The sequence below is a fragment of the Carassius auratus genome, chromosome 10, assembly GCF_003368295.1.
Source record: "Carassius auratus strain Wakin chromosome 10, ASM336829v1, whole genome shotgun sequence".
Taxonomy (NCBI): Eukaryota; Metazoa; Chordata; class Actinopteri; order Cypriniformes; family Cyprinidae; genus Carassius; species Carassius auratus.
The window spans coordinates 12591648-12614811 of record NC_039252.1 but is presented as its reverse complement, the minus strand read 5'-3'; the positions used below and the strand labels follow the sequence as shown (position 1 = coordinate 12614811).

The 23164-nt window shown below is 37.0% G+C and overlaps 2 protein-coding genes across 27 annotated transcripts in view; one reads left to right on the top strand and one right to left on the bottom strand.

Moving 5' to 3' along the window:
- Positions 1-766: 766 nt before the first annotated feature.
- ccdc83 (coiled-coil domain containing 83) lies at positions 767-4707 on the top strand. Its single transcript, XM_026273738.1, has 10 exons — positions 767-844; positions 961-1018; positions 1102-1186; positions 1254-1422; positions 2204-2371; positions 2804-2895; positions 2976-3044; positions 3130-3316; positions 3791-3939; positions 4329-4707. The coding sequence occupies exons 2-10, from the start codon at positions 966-968 to the stop codon at positions 4596-4598; spliced, it is 1242 nt and encodes a 413-aa protein (XP_026129523.1). The 5' UTR covers positions 767-844; positions 961-965; the 3' UTR covers positions 4599-4707.
- A 96-nt stretch (positions 4708-4803) lies between these two features.
- The window catches only part of LOC113109887 (phosphatidylinositol-binding clathrin assembly protein-like), a 37445-nt gene continuing 19084 nt past the window's right edge, over positions 4804-23164 (bottom strand). For 2 of the 26 annotated variants that reach the window (XM_026273710.1, XM_026273721.1), the window contains exons 10-26: positions 22735-22746; positions 21721-21806; positions 20907-21030; positions 20657-20796; positions 19646-19743; positions 17506-17658; positions 16287-16370; positions 15902-15982; positions 15001-15108; positions 13900-14028; positions 13428-13458; positions 13237-13336; positions 12034-12057; positions 10174-10233; positions 8867-8971; positions 8062-8165; positions 4804-6172 (exon numbers count right to left, since the gene is read on the bottom strand). In XM_026273710.1, the coding sequence (XP_026129495.1) occupies positions 8073-8165; positions 8867-8971; positions 10174-10233; positions 12034-12057; positions 13237-13336; positions 13428-13458; positions 13900-14028; positions 15001-15108; positions 15902-15982; positions 16287-16370; positions 17506-17658; positions 19646-19743; positions 20657-20796; positions 20907-21030; positions 21721-21806; positions 22735-22746 (1428 nt within the window). In that variant the 3' untranslated portion in view covers positions 4804-6172; positions 8062-8072. The remainder of the gene's footprint in view (positions 6173-8061; positions 8166-8866; positions 8972-10173; positions 10234-12033; positions 12058-13236; positions 13337-13427; positions 13459-13899; positions 14029-15000; positions 15109-15901; positions 15983-16286; positions 16371-17505; positions 17659-19645; positions 19744-20656; positions 20797-20906; positions 21031-21720; positions 21807-22734; positions 22747-23164) is intronic. The other 24 variants (XM_026273711.1, XM_026273714.1, XM_026273716.1 and 21 more) reach the window with 24 other exon arrangements.

Here is a 23164-nt window from a genome sequence, read left to right as displayed (position 1 = left end):
ATGTACTATTTGTTTGCTATATATATATATATATATATATATATATATATATATATATATACATATATATATATATATATATATATATATATATATATATATATATATATATATACAGCATGTGTGTGTGTGAAAATATTGTAATTTTCTATAAGGATGTACAATTTTATCACTAAATTAATGTCAGCCATATTTAAAGACAAAGGAGAAAGAGTGGTCATGGTGAAACATTCAACATTTGGTATCTCTGAAAAAGCCCTGAATGTGCTCTTTACAGGACATACAGACTTAAAAATGTGATATGTGTGGTCTCAGAGCAATTCACTAAAATAAAATCTAATGGGGTTTCAAATCAAAATATGACTTCCGGTTATGAAATAATGTCATACATGTCCACTGTAGAGGACACCAGGACTAAAACATGTTTATTACACATCTCGGGAGACAAAACAATTGAATAGCAAAATAAATTGTTTATCAATATTCTTATGAAACATTAGATATATATATATTTTTTTTAATTCCAATATCTTTGACTTTTAATGTCTATTTTTTCACTTGATTTTGGTGTCTACAGAGGACATAGCATAACATATGTACAAAATATGATTAAAAAATTAAAATTTTCTTATGCTCTAAACAATATAAATACATTCTTACACATCTTTCCTGAGGATATGAAATTTTTCATACCGTTCAGATTCAGAATAAAATGTATGAACGTACGCCCCCTGCTGATCGAGTTCACAGCTGCAGTTAGTTTCCTTAACAACGTGTAAACAAATCCGGGAAATTAAAAGTAAATAACGTTACGTAGAATAAAAAAAGAAAACGCAGCTCACAGGTAGGCTTATATTACCACCACAGATTGTTATCTTAACACAGTCTCTTTGAAAGTTTAATAAATGCTGTTGTTTTTGTTTGTTTTTCAAATTAAACACGATCATTTCCTGGCGTAAGGGAAAATGAGCAAGACATTAGATACAACATCTCTGTCAGAGGCCTTCATACAGTTCCAGTTAGTAACGTTACGGTTCTTAATATTGTCTATCCTCACTGCTTTGTCTATTTTTGTGAGTCTAATATCTTTATTTCTAATAGAATTCAAGTTAAAAGGGAAGAGATTGAAGATTTTGAGGAAGAAATATCCCAACTAGAAGATAAGAAGAATAAACTGATAAAGTTGGTAAGTGTCAACGTTATGTTTGGTAGATGATGAGGGAAGAAGACTAAACTCAAACACGTGTCTGCAGCAGGAGCAGCTGAGAGAAGAGCATAAGGGTTATGTGCGTGACCTGCAGAAGAAGATGAAGGAGCAGGAGAGGAACCTGGAGCAAAGGCAGCGAGAAGATGAAGAGCAGGTGGAGTGCACGGCCCGGGAGAATCTGGAGCTAAAACACAAGCAACAGAAAGAACTAGAAGGTACTTGAGTGACAATAGCTCAAAAATGACTGTCATCATTATCACACACTCGTGTTCTAACCTTCTGTTGCAACAAATGGGGACTGAATCTTTCTAGTTTGAAAAATACGCTATATTTAGCATATTCTAAAGTCATATTTCAGGAGTGGGTTCTTGTAAAGACCAAATTTAGTACACCTTATTAATAAAATATACTGTGCAGAAGCAGGAAGATACAGAAGACCAGGATTTCATTTTTTTTTCTTTTATAATACATTTAATTTAGTTTTTTTGTCTTCCAATAAACTCTATTGTATGCACCAAGAAAACTCGGTGAACTTTCAGTGATACTTTTGTGTCTTTTTGATTACAAAAAAATAAATAAAAATACACCCCTTTTTGCTGTTCGCTTTCTACTGCCATTACTGTATATAGAAAGAGCACAAATTAAATTTTTTGTATTCTTCTTTTCATTATCCTAAAAAAGATAGAAGTGGATATGGCACTAGAACAACACCAGGGTGAGAAAATTAACATTTAATTAGAATTTTTATCAGAACGAACCCTTTAGGCATTTTACAATATTCTCACTTTTCAAGCTTCAAAAAAGATGCAAAACACCATAAAAGAACATTACACAATTTTCCAGTGAATCAACCACACAAAGCTACAGCTACCGAAAAATTGTAATATAACCCACAACATGTACTAGTTTTATAGCTATATGTGATACATAAATAATACAAGTACATTGCTATATCTTAGTGAACACCTTCAAAAACAGTTTTTGTGGTTTATACAGAACTGCGCTGTAAGCTTGCACGGCTGCAGGTGCAAGTGAAGGAACTGCAGGAGGAACAGCATGTATGGCTTCAGTATAAGAATGACGGCAGCATTAAAGACCAGCAAAAGATACAGAAACTGGAAAAAGATATTGCCTTAACACAAAGGACTTTTCAGGAGATATCAGGTGTGTGTTTTCCTCCATCTACTTCACTCTGAACACACATTCTGATTATGTTTGCGTATAAAATACTATACAGTTGTGGTCATAAGTTTACAGTAATCTCATAGAACGCTAATAATAATGTAATGCTTCTTTTTTATTAATGTTTATGGATCTATAATTAACATAATGGATGTTTACATGCAACAGGACAAATAAATATCTGAATTTATATATATATATATATATATATATATATATATATATATATATATATATATATATATATATATATATATATATAAAAAATTAAATGACTTCATAAAAATATATGTTAATATTTTGTCTTATTGACTGTAGGTAAACATCTGCTATGTGAAACAGCTTATTCAAGACATCTAAAAATAAATGTTCTTTTTAAAACAAATAACATTTTAATATAAAAAAAAAATCCAGAATATTTTCAGAGATCTCTGGTTGCGGCTATCAATGAAACGGAGCAAAAAGTAGCACAGAGTTTAAAGGATGGAATTAATCTTGCCTTTGAGGTACTGCAAACACCGTATTGTTGTCTGAATTGTGAATATTTTGTGTGTTCTGAGGTACTGAAATGGCTTTTATGTTTTAGAGAGCAAAAGAAAACCTTGATGACATGAGTAAACTAGAGATTAAAGAAATGCATTGGCTGAAAAAACAGGTTTGGTCATGTTTTAAGTTCTATTTTACAGGCATCTTATTGTAACATGCAAAGATAACACAATGGCGCTAAACGTCCATATCAGGTTCCCCTATATAACGAGAAGGTCGCAGTGTTGGAATCCACCGTCCAGAAGTTAGAAGAGGAGATCTTGGATCTTGTTTCCCTCAGCCCAGGCAACGAGTTTCTTGAGCAATCTGCTAGCCTTGGGTCCCATGACACCCACAATATGGACAGGAACATAATGAAAATAAGCCCCGAGGAAACATCAGGTAATCCAAACATCCCTAATAATAGCAGTGTTCAGTCTAAGAATAAAAAGACTTAACTGAACACATGGAGCTTTAGAATCATTTTGTATTGACATTTATAACCACAAGATGGCACCATAACAGTAGACATACTGAAACGCTGAAATAGCAGGAGAAATCCCTCAGTGACGGTTGCTTGGCTAGTGCTGGATCCTTAATTCTGTTATTTCTCGATTTAGATAGTTCTTAGTTTGAATTATTAGCAAAATATATGTTCATATTAAGTCGTATTTGTAAGCCTAATATGTTAAAAACGAAAAACATTTTTCTCTTCACATTGTCAGAATTACATGACTCGCACAAAACTCCCAATTACAGATTCTACTGAAAATGACTGGATTTTAACTTTTTTTCTAAAAGTCCATAGGAAATACTCCAAACGATTAAACATAAAATGCCTGACATTAATCTCCCATAATGCATATTCTTTTCCAGAGCTGGTCAACAGAGTCCGGTATCCCCTCCAGCCATTAACAGAAGTCAAAGGGGCTCAACAGAAAAGCAATGTGACTGCCTCTGGTAGCACAACAACTTCCACCCCACCTAACTTCAGCGAAATATTCAGCGATCATACAGATTTCATGGTAAGGACAATACTAGCTGTGTTCACCCCACCTAGTCACATTACGGATGAAGATGGCATCAATAAACAATCATTAATTTTTGATTAGCATCAAATTTATGACAAATGATGCCCCCTCAGAAGAGCCCCCTGTGCTTATGTTTGAGATGTTATCAGGCAAAATACCCAGAAAGGATTTCTGCCAAAGGCAGCAGATCTTGAAAAGGCTCTCTCAGTGGCACATAAGCAAGATAAGATCTGTGGAAAAAGAGAATCTTTGATTTTCGCACTGACTTTCCCAGGCATCATGGGCTAGAATATAGATGAAACGAGCAGGGATGGGGAACAGTCACTACCCTTGTTAGTGAAGCCAAACCGGAAGCCATTTTAACATGCTGTGTTTGTGTGAAGGGGCCGACGCATCTGGGCTCGCTGGAGCAGAAGTTGCTGTGGGTGAGAGGTAAAGCATACCCCCTGCACCCACTGCCAAATGACCCGGCGGATATGGGCGAGGAGATGACCTTTGACCTGCTACAAAATGAAAGTTGGCCAGTTACAACAAATATCATCCATAGAAAGTTTAAACCGTCAAGTTCACAGTCTGGAGAAGCTGATGAATCTCTAAATGACACCTGTGAAATTCAGCTGTTGGATAAAAATTTTATTCTAGATGGCGAATGATATATGTATAATTCTGTAAACAACACCTGTGAAATTCAGCAGCTGTTTGATAATAATTAAAACAGGAATGGCAAACTATTTATGCACTCCAACTATACAAATAAATAATTTATAAAATACGTAATACATAAAAATATGTAATACTTTGTATGTATGTGATATAAATATGATTTGAAACACATAATTAACAAACATACACAATTAGTTCTGTGGAAGCTGCACTTTATTTGAAAATCACCCAAATTCTGCTTCATTTCTTTTTTGTCATATAAACAAAATATAATCTGCAGGGATGATGCAGTAAATATGATAAACCAATGGACAGAATCGCCCTCATATTTGGACCACCTTTTGTGTACTTCCCTATTGGACAGGGCCTGTTTTATGTACACGGGGCACTGATCAACAGCACCCCATTTCGCCCCTCCACTGGACCTACAGCTAGACACTACTGACCCCATCCCGATACAGACGGCAACCTGCGTTTCTCACTCACATTCACACACTTGCATCCACAAACACACACACACAACTATTCTCCTTCTAGATGGCCCGAAAATGAAGGCAACTCTGCACATTCAGGTTGAAAAGGCAGCCATATAATGCTCAAATGTAAAATAATGACATGCGAAGCAGAAAGCAATACAGATCTTCCCCAAATGCAATGTCGCTGAATCACAAATGTAGTGCTTTGCTAAATGCTCCCTCACGAAAACCCACCCACCTCCCTGGGGCACAGAACTGACTATGTGGCATAATGATTGGTACATTTGATCCTATGCGAGTACGAATGGAGGGCCGTGAGCGTTTGAGCTACAAAGAAATTGCACTAGACATAAAACTGCTTCTGAGAATACTTAGTGCTGTATCAGTCAGTTTATAGGTGTCCATTTTCCCCCATTTTTATATTATATATCTTTTTTCATAATTCAGTCACTCAAAATCCGAATTATACAACCAATCATACCCATATGAACGCATAATTCAAAAGAAAAAACAAAAAGATTATTCATTTCTTTCATGTCCTCAGTGGGCAAATCATAAATAAATACAGACGATACACAAGGAATGTCTACTGCAAACGTCATAACATAAAAAAGTAGAAATCATAGTAGAAACCGATGTTATAATTTCTAATTGGTGATGGTTAAATCAGGTAATGCTTTGATTGGTAATCGGATAAAGACAGAACTCCACCCAAATCCCTCTTTTTGCATTCAATGGAAAAAAGTGAGGTCGTGTTTGCGTGAAAACCCACCACATTCTGGCACTCACGCTCTCTCAACACCCATGTGTTTCGTTATAGACGGTACAATAACTTTTATCGCGACAAATTACAAAATGAGCGCGGTGTCCTCCATCTCTGGGCAACAGAGTCTTAGCCCTCCCAACCCCACCCATCATATTCCATAAAGCCCCTCCCACCCCTCCCTCTGATTCCTACACAGGTTTGTACTGGGGCAGAACTCTGTGAAGAGTCGAATAGCCAACTGGAGAGAGATTAAAGGTTTGAGATTTGCCGTGTAATTCATTCTTGGGAAGTGTCGACCCTCCTTCACCTACATGAACTGCATCTGGAATCAGAGAAATGCACATTTACTAGTACAGCCAAGCTGCATATTTTAGAACATTTTTTGTATTATCTGACAGATTGTGATGAACGTACACATTATTACATTTTATACCAAGTCCAGGAGCACAAGTTTGAATGCTTTTTTTTTGGATGATTGACTGTCCATCGTAATTGTATATAATGTCACTAAATGAACTGAATATGCAAATGTTTCCAGTAAAGCAGCCAATAAATGATGAGATGAGTTTATGAAGCTGCAACTCAGGATAACCTACTATGAAAAGGATAAAAACTTAAAGGGGTCATACGATGCTGCTAAAAAGAACATTATTTGGTTTAACGTATAGTGATGCCCTGTCTGGCCGGAGCAACGAGACATAAACATAAAACCCATTTTAAACGTGGTATAAACATGATTTCTAGTTGTGTCATCTTTTTGAAGGCCAAACATAGTAGTTTTAACTCTTTCAACGAAACAGCTTCACACACCGCGACCTTGAGTAAGTGTAGACCGGCTTTAGAACAGTGTGGCCAGAGGATTCTAAGGAGCAGCATCCATTGGGCTTGTGGCAACCACGTGACAACCCCGGGCTGGACTCCGCTTTGTCCACGGTGAAAGCCGATCCGGCGATCCACAATGCAAAGTTAATGCATTTCCTCAGCGACCAGCACGGATCAGCTCCAGGGATGACGAAGCGGATATCATCCTCTTTTGGAAGGCCAAACAAAGTAGTTTCGCTTTCACGGTAACAACAATACTACAACAAATTAAAAAAAAAAGGTACGCCTTCTTTCTTTGCGTGAATATCTGGGCGGCATTATGCAAATCTTCCCACATAATGACGTGAGAGCGTTAGAATGAGCAGTTTTAGGAAGATGTGGACGAGTCTCAACTTTTATAAAGAATATCTCTTTTGATTTGTGACTTAAGTCTTTGCAACTTTACAGATCTTCTTTATGCACCAGGAGATCCAAAGAGAAAAGAAAATGTTTACATTTAAAGGGGTGCATGTCACTTCTTCCCCAAAGTTTTATTTTTACAAAAGCTTAAAAAAAGTGTGTGTACTATACAGACTTTTTTAAACCTCTGATGCTCCCAGATGGGTAATTGATTCACAATTGGAAAAGAAACGGAGAAGACAAAACAACAACAAACTACTGGAGGCCACGACAACACTAGACACTCGTGTTCTGAGGTTAAAAGTTGTGGCCTAATGGTTAGAGAGTCGGACTCCCAATCAAAAGGTTGTGAGTTCGAGTCCCGGGCCAGCAGGAATTGTGGGTGGGGGGAGTGCATGTACAGTTCTCTTGTCCACCTTCAATACCACGACTTAGGTGCCCTTGAGCAAGGCATCGAACCCCCAACTTTTTGTCACTTTCACTTTTTAAGTTAAGGGCACCTAAGTCGTGGTATTGAAGGTGGAGAGAGAGCTGTTCATGCACTACCCCCACCCACAATTCCGTCCGGCCCGAGACTAGAACTCACAACCCTTCGATTGGGAGTCCAACCCTCTAACCATTAGGCCACGACTTCCCCTTAAGAGATACTCTGGTTTAAAAAAACTTAAGATATTTTTTCCAAGAAAGCTCTGTTGCTACTTCCCTTACATGGCGAACTCAAAAGATTTGATTCCACATGATATGACCCCTTTAAATCACAAGGAAAACAGAACAGAATCATGCATGATTGGTTAATGAACTTCAAGAGACTGGCTCTACTGAAGTGAATGGTTACGAATCACATTATACTGATGTATATAGAAAACATTAGTATTGCAGCACATGGAGAAAAACGGGTAAGAGTTTTTGCAATAGAAACAAACTATTATATAAAGCAAGAAGCTCCTGTCGATCAATCACACACACACACACACAGCAGACATGCTGTACCTAAAGGCGCTCTAAAGGAAATCCTTCAGAGACAGCTGTGCAAAAGGGTCCTGTCCCGGAGCTCTGAGAGGACTTGAACTGGAAGGACTAGAGGCTGTAGAGAGCTAGTTCAGAAAGAACGAGAGAGATTGAAGGGGTCCGAGGACAGCCAGGAAACACTCAGACACACACACACACACGAGAGGACAATTCAGAGCCAGACAGGCTAGAGAATAACAGAGAGGTTCATGAAAAAGAGAACCACTGAAGTCCTCCTCGTTCTGCAAGGCTGCGGGATGTTACCCATTTCCTGCGCTAATACTACTGCACAAATGAAGCAGGGGTGGCTTGGGGCACAATATGTATTTCCAACTGAGAATTTGGTGCGGTGTGGAATACATATCCATCCCCAGAGATGTGTGAAGGCCACAATGCTAGCTTTTATATTCAGAATTGCGCTGCGATGGAACATGAAGGTGAACTAACTAGAGCGCATTCTGAATGGAGCCGCTTCTAGAATAGAGCGTGACCAGTCAGGGTTGAGTGGATGACTCCGTTACAAGACGAATCAATGCAAATACATTTATCAAAAAGCAGAGACCAATAAATGTTGCGGTGCTCTGTAAAGGACTAATCTGATTGGATTAAGGTGTGGTCACATTAGCTAAATTTTGCCAACTAAAAAGAATGTCGGTCAATGCAAAATGATTAAAATGGCTAGATTTAGTCTGCGGACATTCACTAAATGTCACCAGACCTTAAGGCTTCTAAATTTGATTGTTTAAGGGACATTTGGTTTGTAACCTCATCGTGTGTGAGATCATACCTGTGCCCCTGAGACTGGGCCGAAGGGATTGGCTGGCCGCATCACAGGCTGAGTGTACATCATGGTGGGCTGGGTCATCATAGTCATGGAGCCCATTTGAGGGGGCTAGAAAGGAATAAAACCAAAGTTAAAGGAATAAAGAACCAAGTGATGCTTGTCATGGCTGTTTGGGACACAGCGTTTCTATCTGGAACTTTAAATTCCAATGGCTTAAAAAAGTTCCTCTGTTGACATCATTTTTTTTTGACAGTACTGAAACTCAGCAAAGAGTTATGTGAGCCAGTCTGAACCCACTGTTCTCGTCAGATCTGACTGGAGTTCCTGTTTAACTTCACCTGAGCTATATGATTTGCAGCAGACAGAAACTTCCTCTTGTTTTTGGAGCAACTCATATTTTTATAAAATTTCTAACTCTTTAAAAAAAAAAAAAAAAAAGCTGAGGTACGTTTAAGGATTGGACTGGAGGATCCAAATGGATGAGTCATAATAGCAGTTATGTAAGTGCGGATGCTGTTATTGAAAAAGAGTCATTTACAGAGCGCCATCCTCTCTTTAAGCCATTAACCACTGCCTGCACGGACTTTACCTGTATGGCTTACTCAACCTCTGTTACTGGGTTATGTTGAGCATACTGTGAATCTATAAAGATGGCTAAAGGAGCTAAGGAAAGACTCAATTTTGATTATAGATAGAATGCTTACTGTATGTGCCACTAAATACATTTAAAAAAATTATAAATTCAAAGTATTACAATATTAAAGAAATCCATTTATAATTTAGGTCTAACTTGATATCAACTTGCCTTAACAACTATGTACTTATATTTAAATGAATCAGTAGGTACAATTCATTTCATGTTGTACTTATATTTTAAAAATACCTGAGTTATATATTTTTTTTCCAATAATAATAATAATAACACTAATATAACAATTAAAACAGTTTGTTTGATTAAAATCTAATTACTACTAATATATAGCTAAATAACAATAATTAATATAAATCAAGAACATGCACTACCTGATGCCCATTTTTTTTCTTAAAGCTAATGGACGATAAATCAATGTAGTAATTCCTTGATGAATAAAAAAAAAACAGAGGGGAAAAAAAAATGGTCTAATGTTGCCCTAAGCTCAATGAAGAGGTGCTTCACACTCTAGAGAGCCTTTCACAGTGTTCCGCACACCCACACTGCTCCAGTGGGGACTGACAGCATGACTGCAGTCTCTGAATATACAGGAGTTGAAAAGCTAATACTTCTGACACTAATTGAGTGAGTAATGCACAAACCCCCAGTTTGTACTTACCATTGCGTATCCCATCATTCCTGTGGGTGTCGTGGCAGGGAAGGCCATGACAGAAGGAGCCTAGGAGGACATGTTTCTGCGTTAGTACAGAAATACCACAGGTAAAACATCATCAGCTTTAAGCATGAAAGGATGATTCTTCTGAACACCTTAAGTGAGAAATTTCCACTCGAGCAGTCATGACATCACAACTATCCCAAACACGCCATCTCAGTTTCCACGTTTGCACACAGTGAACAAAGGCAACCTTGTGGACTAGCAGAATGCTTTTTTTTATTATTAATTTGCAAGTCTTTTAAGTTTTTTCTCTTCACAGAGAGCCGCTCACATCTGGGAAACATTAGAGATGTCTTTACACACTCCAACCAGAGCATCAAAACAGGAATATAGGCAAGGAGATAAAGAGGAAGAGAGAAAGAAACTGCGTGTGTGTGTGTGTGTCCTCTTTGAAGGCAGAGTGATTAGTTGCAGGTGCAGGGCTCTGGTTGAAGAGAGAGGCTCTTTGTGAAGGAGCTGTGAGATTCTCAATGAGGCCTTCGGTAGCCACAGACACACTTTTATTTCCACTTGTGCACCATTGAAAAGTTGTTGTTTCACAGACTCTGAATGGCCTCCTAAATTCAGCAGAGTGACTGTGACCAAACGACCAATAAATTTGTAAAATAAACATTTTTATAGAACACGAACGGAGGGCATTTACCCATGAACTATGACGAGTGTGATGTCACAACACTCCTTGTTTGTGCTGGTACATAGGCTGTAACTGTGATTGATAAAAGTAATATGATTTTTAATTGTTTAAATAAATGTTCTTTTGAAAATTCATCAAGAAATCCCGAAAAAAAGATTAGATGAAATTAAAATGAAATTGTTTTCAATATGAATAACAATCAGAAAGTTTAAGCAGCAAATCAGCATATTAGAATGATTTCTAAAGGATCAAGGGACACAGAAGACATTTTAAAATGTAATATTTCGTCAAATTACTGGTTGTACTATATTATGACCAAAATTATAAAGCCTTGGCGAGCATAAGTGACATTTCAAAAACAATCTAACTTTTGAACTATAAAAAAAAACATTTTGATGTAAAATGGTATAAGAGCTCTGAACTGTTTGTCCTATTTGGAGCCATAATTATCAATTTTATAAATATAGAATTCAATTTACAGCCTAATATAAAACACAACCTTGTGTGTTTTTCTGAGTACATCCCACTAAATCAGAAACAGGCTGCAATGAATCTCAAGATGATGGAAGATAAATGTGTTTGCAGGCTTTGAGGAATCTCATTAAGATACAAAAGGTACTTTGTAAACTTCTAGCTAGAGTAAGCAAACAGCTCAGCCGTACAGTAATCTTCGGAGAAATGGCACCTACAGAAACGTTTGACAAGCACAAACAACTCTGCAGGAGTAAATATGATTAAACCATGCTGATGCACCGATCAATCCAGCTCAGCATATCCTGTTCAAGAAAGAAACAACTCTCTAGATGAAGTGTTTCCATCAGAATGTTTACCAAGCCATGACTCGAACAGTCTGATTACCTACTTTATTGGACTTTGCACATTGTCTGGTAAACCCCTCCGCTGGAAACACTAGCCCATTGATTCACGCCAAAATGACTACAGTTGTTTGCTGATGGCGATAAACAAATGAAACCGATGAGAGGAAAGGGTGGAGGAGGAACAGCGCTGTCAGCCATGCCAAGATAACATCTGGTTAGATCAGCTCATGGGCTTCAGTGCAGTTTTGGTCACTCACACACACAGGTCATAAACTGTGACCAAAGCAAAGGCAGTGGGGTTAATAATCTCATGCGTTTCAGAGAATGGTTCAACTCAACGTTTTGACTTACGTATTGTGGGAAAAGCATGCCATTCTGTTTATCCCGTCGGACGAGAATGGTTACACAATGCAACAGACACAATTAGAGGGCATACAACACAATAACATCTCACATTGTGAGCTCACACAAACACATTGTAAACAAAGACAAGACAGAATACATTCCAGCTGTTTTTCTGAGTGGATTACAGCTCTACTCCAAATGCTTGTGTGCTGCCTACCTAGGCAACGTTTTAAGGCAGCAAATCAAGTTGCTTGGTAAAATACCTAATTTTGGTCAAAATAAAAGCAGGATCGTATGTATTCAAGTACATTAGAAATAAGAAGTAAATAAAACAAATTCAGTTATAACCAATATAATTCTATAAAAATATTTCCTAGGTAAATAAATACTTAAATACAGAATTGAGGGAAATGTGTAGTAATAAATAATTATTCAGTCCTGAAAAGTATTTTATTAAAACACTGAATATATAAAGACAATCCCATTATACACTAATAATAAATTAATACCATTTAACACATCACTAGAAAACGGTTCTAATTAAATGTACTATTTCATCCAAAATTTGTTTAAAGTATTAAGTTGTTAGCTTAGCCAAATGCTAACTCCAAAGTATAATGGAAGAGAGAAAGAAAATTTGGAAAAAAGTGCAACAGAATGCCTCTCGAAGTTGTACTTCCAACTCAGAAATTGTCAACGATGTCACAAGAGCATACCAGCACCAACGGAGATGTTCCCGGTTAATGATAAACACAGATAAAGATGTGAATGGAACGCATTCAATGACTCAAAAGTTCCAACATGATAATAAAGCAGGTTAAACAAATGTTTGCAGAGACAGGAGTGTAAACCATGCTAAACTATCCTCTCTGTTGATAACTGTACATATTCAAAACAAATGTTAGCATTTTGCTAGCCATTTGTGTCTGTATACACCGTCCGAGCATTGGGATGCTACATTGGACACATGAAATTGAGTTTTTGCTAATGTACAGCCTTTCAATTCAGTCACTCATGATGCAGTTTAGAAGGTAGCTGCCCATCTAGACAGCAGACAGTGAGGCAGCTCATTAGGGTTTGGAACAGAGCCCATGTTTCAGAATCAGAGGAGGAACTCCAGCTATTGTCTGTCTATTGGTTTTTGACAGTTGTTTCTAGCACAAGTCTTGTTTCATTTGAGTCAGAGAAAGCGCATATTGTTGTCCTCACCATGGTGGCAGGGTTCCATGTTGTGGTCGGAGCCATCTTTGGTTGCCAGTTGGTTCCTCCAGTCAACTTCTTCTCACCGGGTTGACTCCAATGAATGTCACTGAGGAAGAACAGTAAAAACAACCACGATCAAGTCACTGAGTTTGAAGAGAACTATGAATTTGGATTGAGATGAGTGGCAAATGTCATACTTCTTTGCTGTTCCATTTCCAATACCGAGATCTGGAAGAAAGAGAAAACCAGTGAGGACTATGCCAGCCATTGTGAAATGCTAAATTCATTTTTACAGGATCCTAAATCAATAAATAAAATCTAAATTCTAAATGATTAATACCAGAATACAGAGTTGGGCTCAATTTGGGAAAATAAAATGTTTTCATCAAGAAAAAGTCTGATTGTGATAATGCTTGTTTGCAGGGCTGCATAATGTGATATATTCTCAATATTGAATTCTCAAATGCATTTCATAACCAAGCTATATTTGTAGCACACGAAGAGATGAGTTTGTGAATATATTAACTTAAATCACAGCTTTTATGATTCAATAAATCACACTATGCCATTTGACAACTTGAGTTTTTTTTGTTTTTTTTGTTTTTAATTGATCGTGTAGCTCTAATACAGAATATTGTTTGTATGATATAACAAGAACAGAACACTTACTTCCCACAAGGTTGGCGAGGGAGGAATCCAAGTCATCGGAAACCAGTTTGCCTTGCTGTTGGACGCAGGGCGTCAGGCCCTGGTTGGGAGAGGTCACTGTGGGTTTCAGGATGCCACCTAAAATATCATCTTAAGCAAACAGAGAGGAGAGGGAATGGGAGAGGGATACAAGACATGGACAACACACACAAACAGAAAGAGCGCAATTAGGTTGGGTGGAGCGAGAGGCAGCCATCCTCAAAGCAAATGTTGAAGGACTGAAAGTGAAAGATTGTGGGTAAAATCTTGTGAAGTCAACTCACCCAGACATGCATTGCCATGCAAAGTCAGCGGCCAACCAGATCAAACCACACAGTGAGAAGAGATAAAGAGGATAGAATGAGGAACATCTCAAAACACAACTGCGCAACTTATGGTGGTCATACATGATATGGGCTCACATTTAAAAAAGCTTACAAATTCAAGTCAACTTCTGTTATGTATTACTACATTTACATGTTATTAAAATGTATCCATTTAAAAAATGTTTAGTGATGTTTTAAGAGGCCGATCCCCCCCCCCCTTGGAATAATATGCATAATGAGACCAAGAACACGTAGTGAATTTTCAATTTAACATTAATTTCTTTAATTGTGTTGAAATCTGGATCCAAACCTGGGTCGTCTAGGTCTCAATAATTTATAGCACTAACCCTTATGCCACATCTCCAACATAAGACACACTGATTTCAAACCAATCTTGGGTTTAACTTGGATCCAATGAAACCAAGAATCGAGCAAATTAATGCTTCAAGATTTAAAGAGAAACCTGAGGTGTGATTTGGGTTTAAAAAGCAAGTTCTAAACATGCAGTACATTATGATTTCTTTTCTTATTAAAAAAAAAAAAAAAAAAAAAAGTACAACAGCAAACTTCTACAAGAACGTAAAAGTGGTTGTTTAACCATTTTAGCACATGCTAGTTTCACTGTCAGCTTAAGCGTGGTCCAATGAACTACTCCACAAACAACATGGACCTTCAGCAGTGAGATGGATGTGAAGCATCATGTGTGGAGAAAAGCAGTGTGTGAGTTATACAGCAACTAGGTTAACTTCTCTCTTACCAGTCGAGTCTGTGTTGTGGGCGGCCGACTTATTGCCGAATACAGAGTCAAAGTCAACATTAAGGCCCGTCGAACTGGGAGGCTGGGCGGCGGGAGGTGCAGCGAACCCTGTTAAAGGAAATAAGGTCAGACCTAAAAAATCCACTACAGACTGGTTCACCGACACGTGTTTGAGGAACGCCAGAGAACAGCAATTTTAAAACAGTGGTTAATGTGTTCTTCCAGTTCATGTGTGATGCATAATTGCCATCATTAATTTAAATGTTTGACTGGGTTAACCAACGGCAACTGACTCATACTTCCCACAAAATGTTTGTAGTAACAAAGACAGCCATGCAAGTTCAACCAACAACCACATTTGCTGTATCATGCCGACTTCTGTCAGATAAAACTTTGCATTTTGCAGGGCTTTATATTAGTCTTATTCTCACATGTTCAGTATTTAAGTTAAATACATAATCAAACAAGTTGCAAATGTACAAATTATTTTTGTTAAATGAAATAAAATGATAACCTTAAACTTAAATTAATATGTTAAATATAAATGGTAAAAAAAAAGGACATGAGCAATTCAAATTCCTTAAATGGAGTAAAATTAGAATGAAGTCTGAAAAGATAAAGCAACAAAAAATATATAGAATTAAAAAAAAAAAAAGAATATTTCATAATTAACTGTGCTGAAGTAAATTATTAAATTGACAACACTATTTTAAAAGAAAATTAACAATGAAAGCTGAAAACACAGGTTTCAAACTTAAACCGAGCCAAATATCTGAATTGACTTATTTGAGAAACCTGCTCCTATTGGCCAAACAAAAGCGCACCTGCAAAGGGAAAGAAAGGGGAAGACAGCTGAAGGACACAAAAAGAAAGAGAGACATGCTGGAGGGAAGGCACCTACCTCCGAATAGTCCAGCTACAGCGGAGGGCTCAGAGTGGAAGAGAGGAGTGTTAGGGTAGGCAGCCGGAGAACAGAACGAGTCTGACAGACCAAGAAACAAAAGAACAGGAACCAGAGACAAGAAAATTAGTGAAGAAAGACCAAAGTTGGGTGATGTTTGCTGTGGGGGGTGGGGGTTGTATAAACCCTAATTGGGGGAGTATATATGGACTGCACACATTATGTTAAAGTCAGTCAAGAGGGTTGAATTAAAACAAAATAAATGTAAAACGAATAAAGGTACTAAGAGTAATTTGGGGTGAAAAGCACTCAGAGGGGAAACCAGCGGGGTAACGCCATTATGTTTCCTGAGGTCAGAAAACATGTCGCACTGGGACGTCTGTACCTGAGAGGAAGCAGCCCATCCGAGCAGAGGGCTCGACGGGTGATGCAACGGAACAGCTCGAATCAATAAAGGGATTGTAATTATCTGGAGAACCAAGAAATTAAATTGACATTTGGGAAGAACTTCAAACTTATCACTCTAAGGTTGGGGAAACTAACAGGCAGCAAAGGCAGCAAAGCACAACCAAGCATATTTTTGAGTAAGGTGGTCCAGAGACCATCGTAAAGACCTTCAGAAAACCACCAAGAAGCAATTAACTGGTTTATTGTAGGTAAAAAGGACCACCAAACTCAAATAGGGTACATGTATTTTTAAGCAGTTAATCTGTACTTGATAACAGCCAATCTTTTTCACTCTTGATCACACTCATGTATTGATATTAGACCAACATTACTTCATCATAAAAGCCAACTCACCATAATACAGCTGTACAAACAAAAACACTCTTTACAGTAGCAACAAACCATCTGTCCGCCACTCTCTCAAATATGTTATTGTTCGCTCCGAGAATATAATAAATAAAGTCACTAGTGTCGAACAAACTCACAGAAGCTAGACTTCCTTAACTGCTTTTACCCAATCATAGAAAGGCACACACAGTGTTTCAAAACCTAGGCTGTGTTCAGAATAGCATACTACCTCAATTTTTACATTTATATGGCACAGTATCTAAATTTTCAGGATCACTGTATCCCAACAATGAATTGCGCTCAACCTGACCTTGGGTTTCCAATGTGACAAAAGAATAGGAAGAAACCATTTTTGATGAAACTGCCACAATTAGATTTTTTTCTAGACTCATGATCAGATTTGTTCAAAGTTTGTTTAGTTATTTAAATTAGATACTTTTTTTTTATCCCAATAATCAAGCAGTTCAGATTCAAAAATGCATGCAATTTGTCTTAAAGCATGTAATAAAATCTCATTAGTACTTATAAAGTGCATGTTAAAGTCTTCTGAGTTAGACAATGTCAAAAATACTGTCTATGTAGGCAGCTTACTAGGTTTTGAGTACACAGCCGGTATGAACTCGAGACACACGTATCTGATACTTTAAGGTTAACTAGGGTCTCGCCCCGTTCTACCCAGAGGGTCTTCGTAAACTTGATGCGGTGGAGCATTCAGGAAAAAAATGAGAGTGGAGGGAAAACAGACCGGTACGCAGCAGGCGAAAGAAAGCAAACAGCACACTACATTAGAGAATAGAACAGCTGTTTACCACCGAACGTTTCATGACTGGGTGTCCTAGAGGAAAAACTAACAGCATCTGAAGACACAACAGGCAGATGGACAGGATCAACAACTGGATTTGTAAGGAAAGGATTTAAGTTTGGAATGGAGTCATCAACAGCCTCTGTAGACGTGAAAGGATCTACATGGCCAAAGACAAGACAGAAACAGAAAATAACAGGAAAAGGTTAGAGAGAGAGAGAAAAGAGAAAGCATGCAAACACAGACTAACGGACAAATGAGGTGGAGTCTGTTTGGTCTAGATTGGTCAGATGTAAATAAACTACACTGAATGAGCCTTCCGACATGGAATGTAATGAAAATGTAACAAATCATGCATGTAATCTAAAAGGTTACGAATTATCCTTTGAATTGTGACAAATATTAGAATTCATAAAAATGTATTTGACTGGCTATGCTTACTTTTCAGTAGAACTTCATTCTGCAGACCTGCCAACCTTGGAAATTTTTTTTGAGTACCATCAGCGTGGCGGGCGGGTTATGGGTGTTGGAGTGGGAGTAAACAGTTTTACTTTTAACAGTTTTTTATTGTTTACCATAACGGTTTAGTTAATTTTTGCTATTGATTTTTTATGCTATTTTTTTTTCTCAGTACACTTTAATTAAACCTCCAGTACACATCCGTAGGGCTGGGCAATATGAGCAAAAATTCATATATCTGTATTTCTGTGCTAATTTTCACTATAGTATAGTATCCTATATATCGTGGTATTTTGTGAATGTAACCATGTAGGCATATATTATGTGCAAAAAGGGTTCAACATTACATCACATTACATTATAACATTGCAATCTAAAAAAATATATACATTTTTAAAGAAGAAGTTAAAGTTACTAAACTAAAAAAAAAAAAAAAAAAATCACAGACTAATTAAGTAAATAGGCTATTTTGATTAACCCAGTACACTTTACAGTTAGTGCTATCAGACAAATACATTTACTTCAAGGTTTAAAATTCTAACTACAAATCTTTCAGCAACATGTATAATTTAGTCAGAGTTATACTTGTATACTTGAGTTGTTGCACTCCTATTTCAATGAGCTCGTTCTAAATGAAGTCTCTGGAGATTAGCGGAGAATCGCTAAATCAGAAACTCATGCACTTCTGACAGCAAAATGGAAATATTTCCTTTTTTTTACATTTACAGATGGAGCACACACACACACACATATACATATATATATACATACATACATACATATACATACACACATATACATATATACACACGTTCAATTAAATTTATGCGTTAAGGAAAACAGCACATCTCAAACACTAAACTGAAACTATAAACGATAGGCTACTAGGAAAGAAATAAAACACAGAAATTTTATATATATATAAAAAAAAAGGCTATGAAGTTTTTGCTTGTTTTGAATACTGCGCGTGGACAGGCGTACTAGATTTTGGCGGAGTTTAGAGTGACAAATCACACCAGCGTACTTTGAGGTCAAAATGCGTAGCTGGAATGCAAAAATGCATAAAGGTTGGCAGGTCTGATTCTGATATAAATATTTAAAGTTGTAAAATAAATCTAAAATATATAATTATTTAGTTTAATAACTATTTTATAAATATGAAACTCATGCGAGCTTGGAACGACATAAGGATGCATAAATGACTACAGAATTATCATGTTTAGGTAAGTTATTCTTTTAAAAGTGGTAGGAGATGACAGCAGAGGTGTTGGACACTGTATAGCATACTTAAAACTCCAAAGAGCTTCAAGGTAATACATCCGTAAAGGTTGCTGAGTGTGTTTTACGCAGTATAATTCAATAAACACAGAAAGCTGCAGGCTTTTTATGGTTCTGCCTGACTAATATCGGAAACCAATATGATATCAGTTCTGCCACGTTAAATATCAAGTTACACACCCTATCAGCACTTTCAGATACAAATTAGACTCTCATTTATCAGACTTTACAGATTAGATGTTATTAGGACAAATAAAATGCATGCATTAAGACCATGAATAAAACTCAAGGTGGAACTTTTTCTGCTTCAGTTTTGATTACAGAGGAGAAGATAGTGCTGATGTAAGCTCGATTTCAATCAGATGCATATTAACGCAGATCTGTGAGTTCCTGTGGTGTGGACGGCTCACCTCCCCATGTGTTGGCTAAAGGCAGGCCGGTGGAGAGAGGCAGGGAGTGCTGGAACGCGGGCTGCAGGTCCAAAAGATCGCTCGGCACCTTCGGAGTACTGGAGCCAGACACGCACCAAGACAAACACAGACACACACAGGAACTGCATTAATGTCTTCCATAAAACGGCAGACTAAGGGCCAAGCATTTCACACTTATATGGCAAAGACAAACTTGGCACGTTGATTTGAAGTGCTTAAAGTAGAGTCTTAGGGAGTTGGGGGAAATTCACATGCAATCAATACCTTCTTCACAGCCAAATCCTGTCCAGGCAGGAATTCAGACACTTTCAGTGTAAACAAGAGAACCAGAGCCTGATTTTGAAATGACTTTCTCTTTTTCTCTGTTTTAATACACAAAGCCGCACAGTCTTAGGACAGGACATTAATCTGATTTGAACAAACCCATAACCGCAAGTATAATAGTAATAATGATGCTCGCCTTAGCATCATTAATAACGCATGTCCCAGTTGCTCCTTGGGTGACATCATCATTAAAATCACATAAGCCTGTAACGTAATCGTGGAGTTTAACTTGCCATCATTGTGTAGTCCTCCATAGAGCCCTAATAAAATACTCAAAGCTGAAGATTGATGCCAAACGATTGCACATGTGCACTCATTCACCAACTGGGAAAATAATCACTACCAGCCGTGCATCATCAGAAAAGAGAGACTGTGGGATCAATCATCAAATATAGAGCAATTAGTTCTTCCCACACAATCTATCTGGCGAAAAGCATTTGAACTTTGCTGTCATTTAAAATCAACATTAAAATAGTGCTGCTAATAGTAGAGCTACATTTTGGTGTAAGGATTCTTTGATGAACAGAAAATGTCAAATAGCAGCATTTAGTTGAAATTGAAATCTTATGCAACATATCGACTTAATGTGTCTTTAATGGATAAAATTAGGACTTCTTTCAAAAGACGACCCCACGCTTTTGAACAATACACACATAAAACTATTACCTGTTATTGAAGCTACTGGGTGTGGAGAACAGGTCAATGGCTGGGGTGGAACTGATGGTGCACGTCTCTGTTGATACGGGAGACGCTGCAGTGGTGGAAGATGTGGAGGGCTTCTTGGACAGTTCCTTCAGACGCTGCTCCTGATGGAAGAATCAAATCACGTAACCTTGATAGTTACATTGCTAATTGGTTATAATCCAATTTAATGAGCTCTTTAACTAAAAAAAAAACCTGTTCCTCTCTTTCACACCTTAAGTGCTTTTAATCGAGCCTGCTCCTCCTCCAGAGCTGCCTGCTTTTCCCTCTCATCGACTTTGGTGAAAGAGATACCCGTGTTGGCCAAAGAGGACACCGCATTGGACAGCGTACTGGCTCTATGTAGAAAGACAGGCAGAAGACCTGATATAGTAAATATGCCACTGTTGAAATCGCTAGGGTTGCATTTGTAGACATCAGTGCTTCTAGCATAAACACAGAGCACATTTTTACTGCTTCCTCTACAGGAACGCAGTTTGACCCTGGATTTCCACAAAGAGTGTCAGTGTTCGCAAAGCTTGCATTTTTTTTAGCCTACATCCAAACTGCAGGTCATCAGATGCCCGTACATTCCTCTTACGATTTGTTTAAACACATTACACTGATTGCTTTAGACATATGTTATATTAAATAAAATAAGGAAATTAAATGACACTACTCACAACACTTAAAACCACCTTAGATAATTCAATGCTTCAATCAGATTAAAATATAAACCTATGAGAAACTTTACAAGCATTTAACTACAAACTTTGTACAATTCCCATGTACATAAACTGCAGTAATGTAGCCTTTAAAGAATGACTGGGAGATGACATGTTGATTTCTAGATGGCAGCATAATAAATTTCAGCATTAAAAAAAGCTCAAAATCCCTCTTACTTGGAAAAGCTGCACCAAACAAACCTCTCTCCCACACATGCTCAGAACAGCCAAAAGTCACAAACACTCGCCGGATGCAGCGCATGAGGAAAGCAACCCCCTCACATTCTAGAAAGTTCAAAATTAGCTGCTTGAAAATCACTGTACCTGCTGGCAGCCGTGGAGTCTTTGACCTTTTTCCCCTCTAATGAAGCCAAATGCTGCTCAAGGGCATCCAGAAGGCTACTGGGGGCCTGGAGGTAAGGAAACATTAGCTTACAGACCAGTACACACACACCCAGACACACAAAGACCACAAATATACACACACAACATATAGTGGTGGTTGATTTAATTAGGGGTACTTCTGACTACTAAAAATCTTGAAAAAAATTTAACTCGTCTTAAATGTTTTAGGAAATGTGCAAATTTTTTAACATGACTGAGACTCAATGACTTTAATATGAACAACCCTTCAATGGAAAATCATGAAATAATCATTGAAATCATTGAAATAATATCCTTGATGTTGTACATGATGTTGTACATCTGTGAAAAGTTTTAATAAGCCTTGGAGTTGATATGAATAAACTAATTTAACTAATTGGAAAATAAATAAATACAGAAATAAAAATAAATTAACCAGCTAAATTAATAAAAAGAAAAAAAAAAAAGATAAAAAGAACATAAATAGATTTTAAAAAATAATAATTATATATAAAAAAATATATATAAAAGCATTTATTAATTTAGTAATTGTATTTATGTACGTATTTATGTATGTATTTTATAAAAGCTGCATTACAGTTACTGACAAGGATTTTAAAAATAATCATGCTCACATCACTTTTCATTTTATTATGACTAAATAGATTTAGTTCTTTAATGTTTTCTAAAAATGTCATGATAATGACAATAATTTAGAATCACTGATCATATAATATGAATTATCAAAAAATATTTATAAAATGTAATGTTCACATACATTCTTAATGAACTTAAATCACATTTTTAAAAGATCACTTTAATAACAAACTTTATACACAACATTGAAAACATACAACAGACAAAAATGTCCCCTTAAGTGAAGATTGACTGCTGTACAAAAACACAGACAGCATGCAAAGGTACAAACCAAAAGCTCTGAACACAGAGAGAAGAGAGTGAGATGCAGGTACTTACACAAACTGTAAACTGAAAACGAAAAGATAAGGAAAGATACAGAATATAAAGGTGGTAGTTTAACAGAGGTTTTTTTCATTGCATTTAAGAAACTGCAGAAATGTTAAGCAGAATAAAAAGAGACCCAGAAATCTTAAGTTAATATACGGAAAAAAATTGCATTATCTAAAAGAAAAAAAAGAAGACTTCTATATACATATAAAAGGTGGAGATCACACAAATAAGTGAAGTTTCCAATGAAAACCCCATATTAACAGGTCATGACTAAAAAAAATATAATTTCCTTGTTCACACGGTCTCCTTAACACACAAGAAAAAAACTAATTGTTAAAAAGAAAACGAAAGCAAATGAAATCGGACCTAAACCTAGAACTTAATTTTAGTTTTAAACCTGTATGCTGCCCACAGCCTCACACCTTTATGTGCTGTA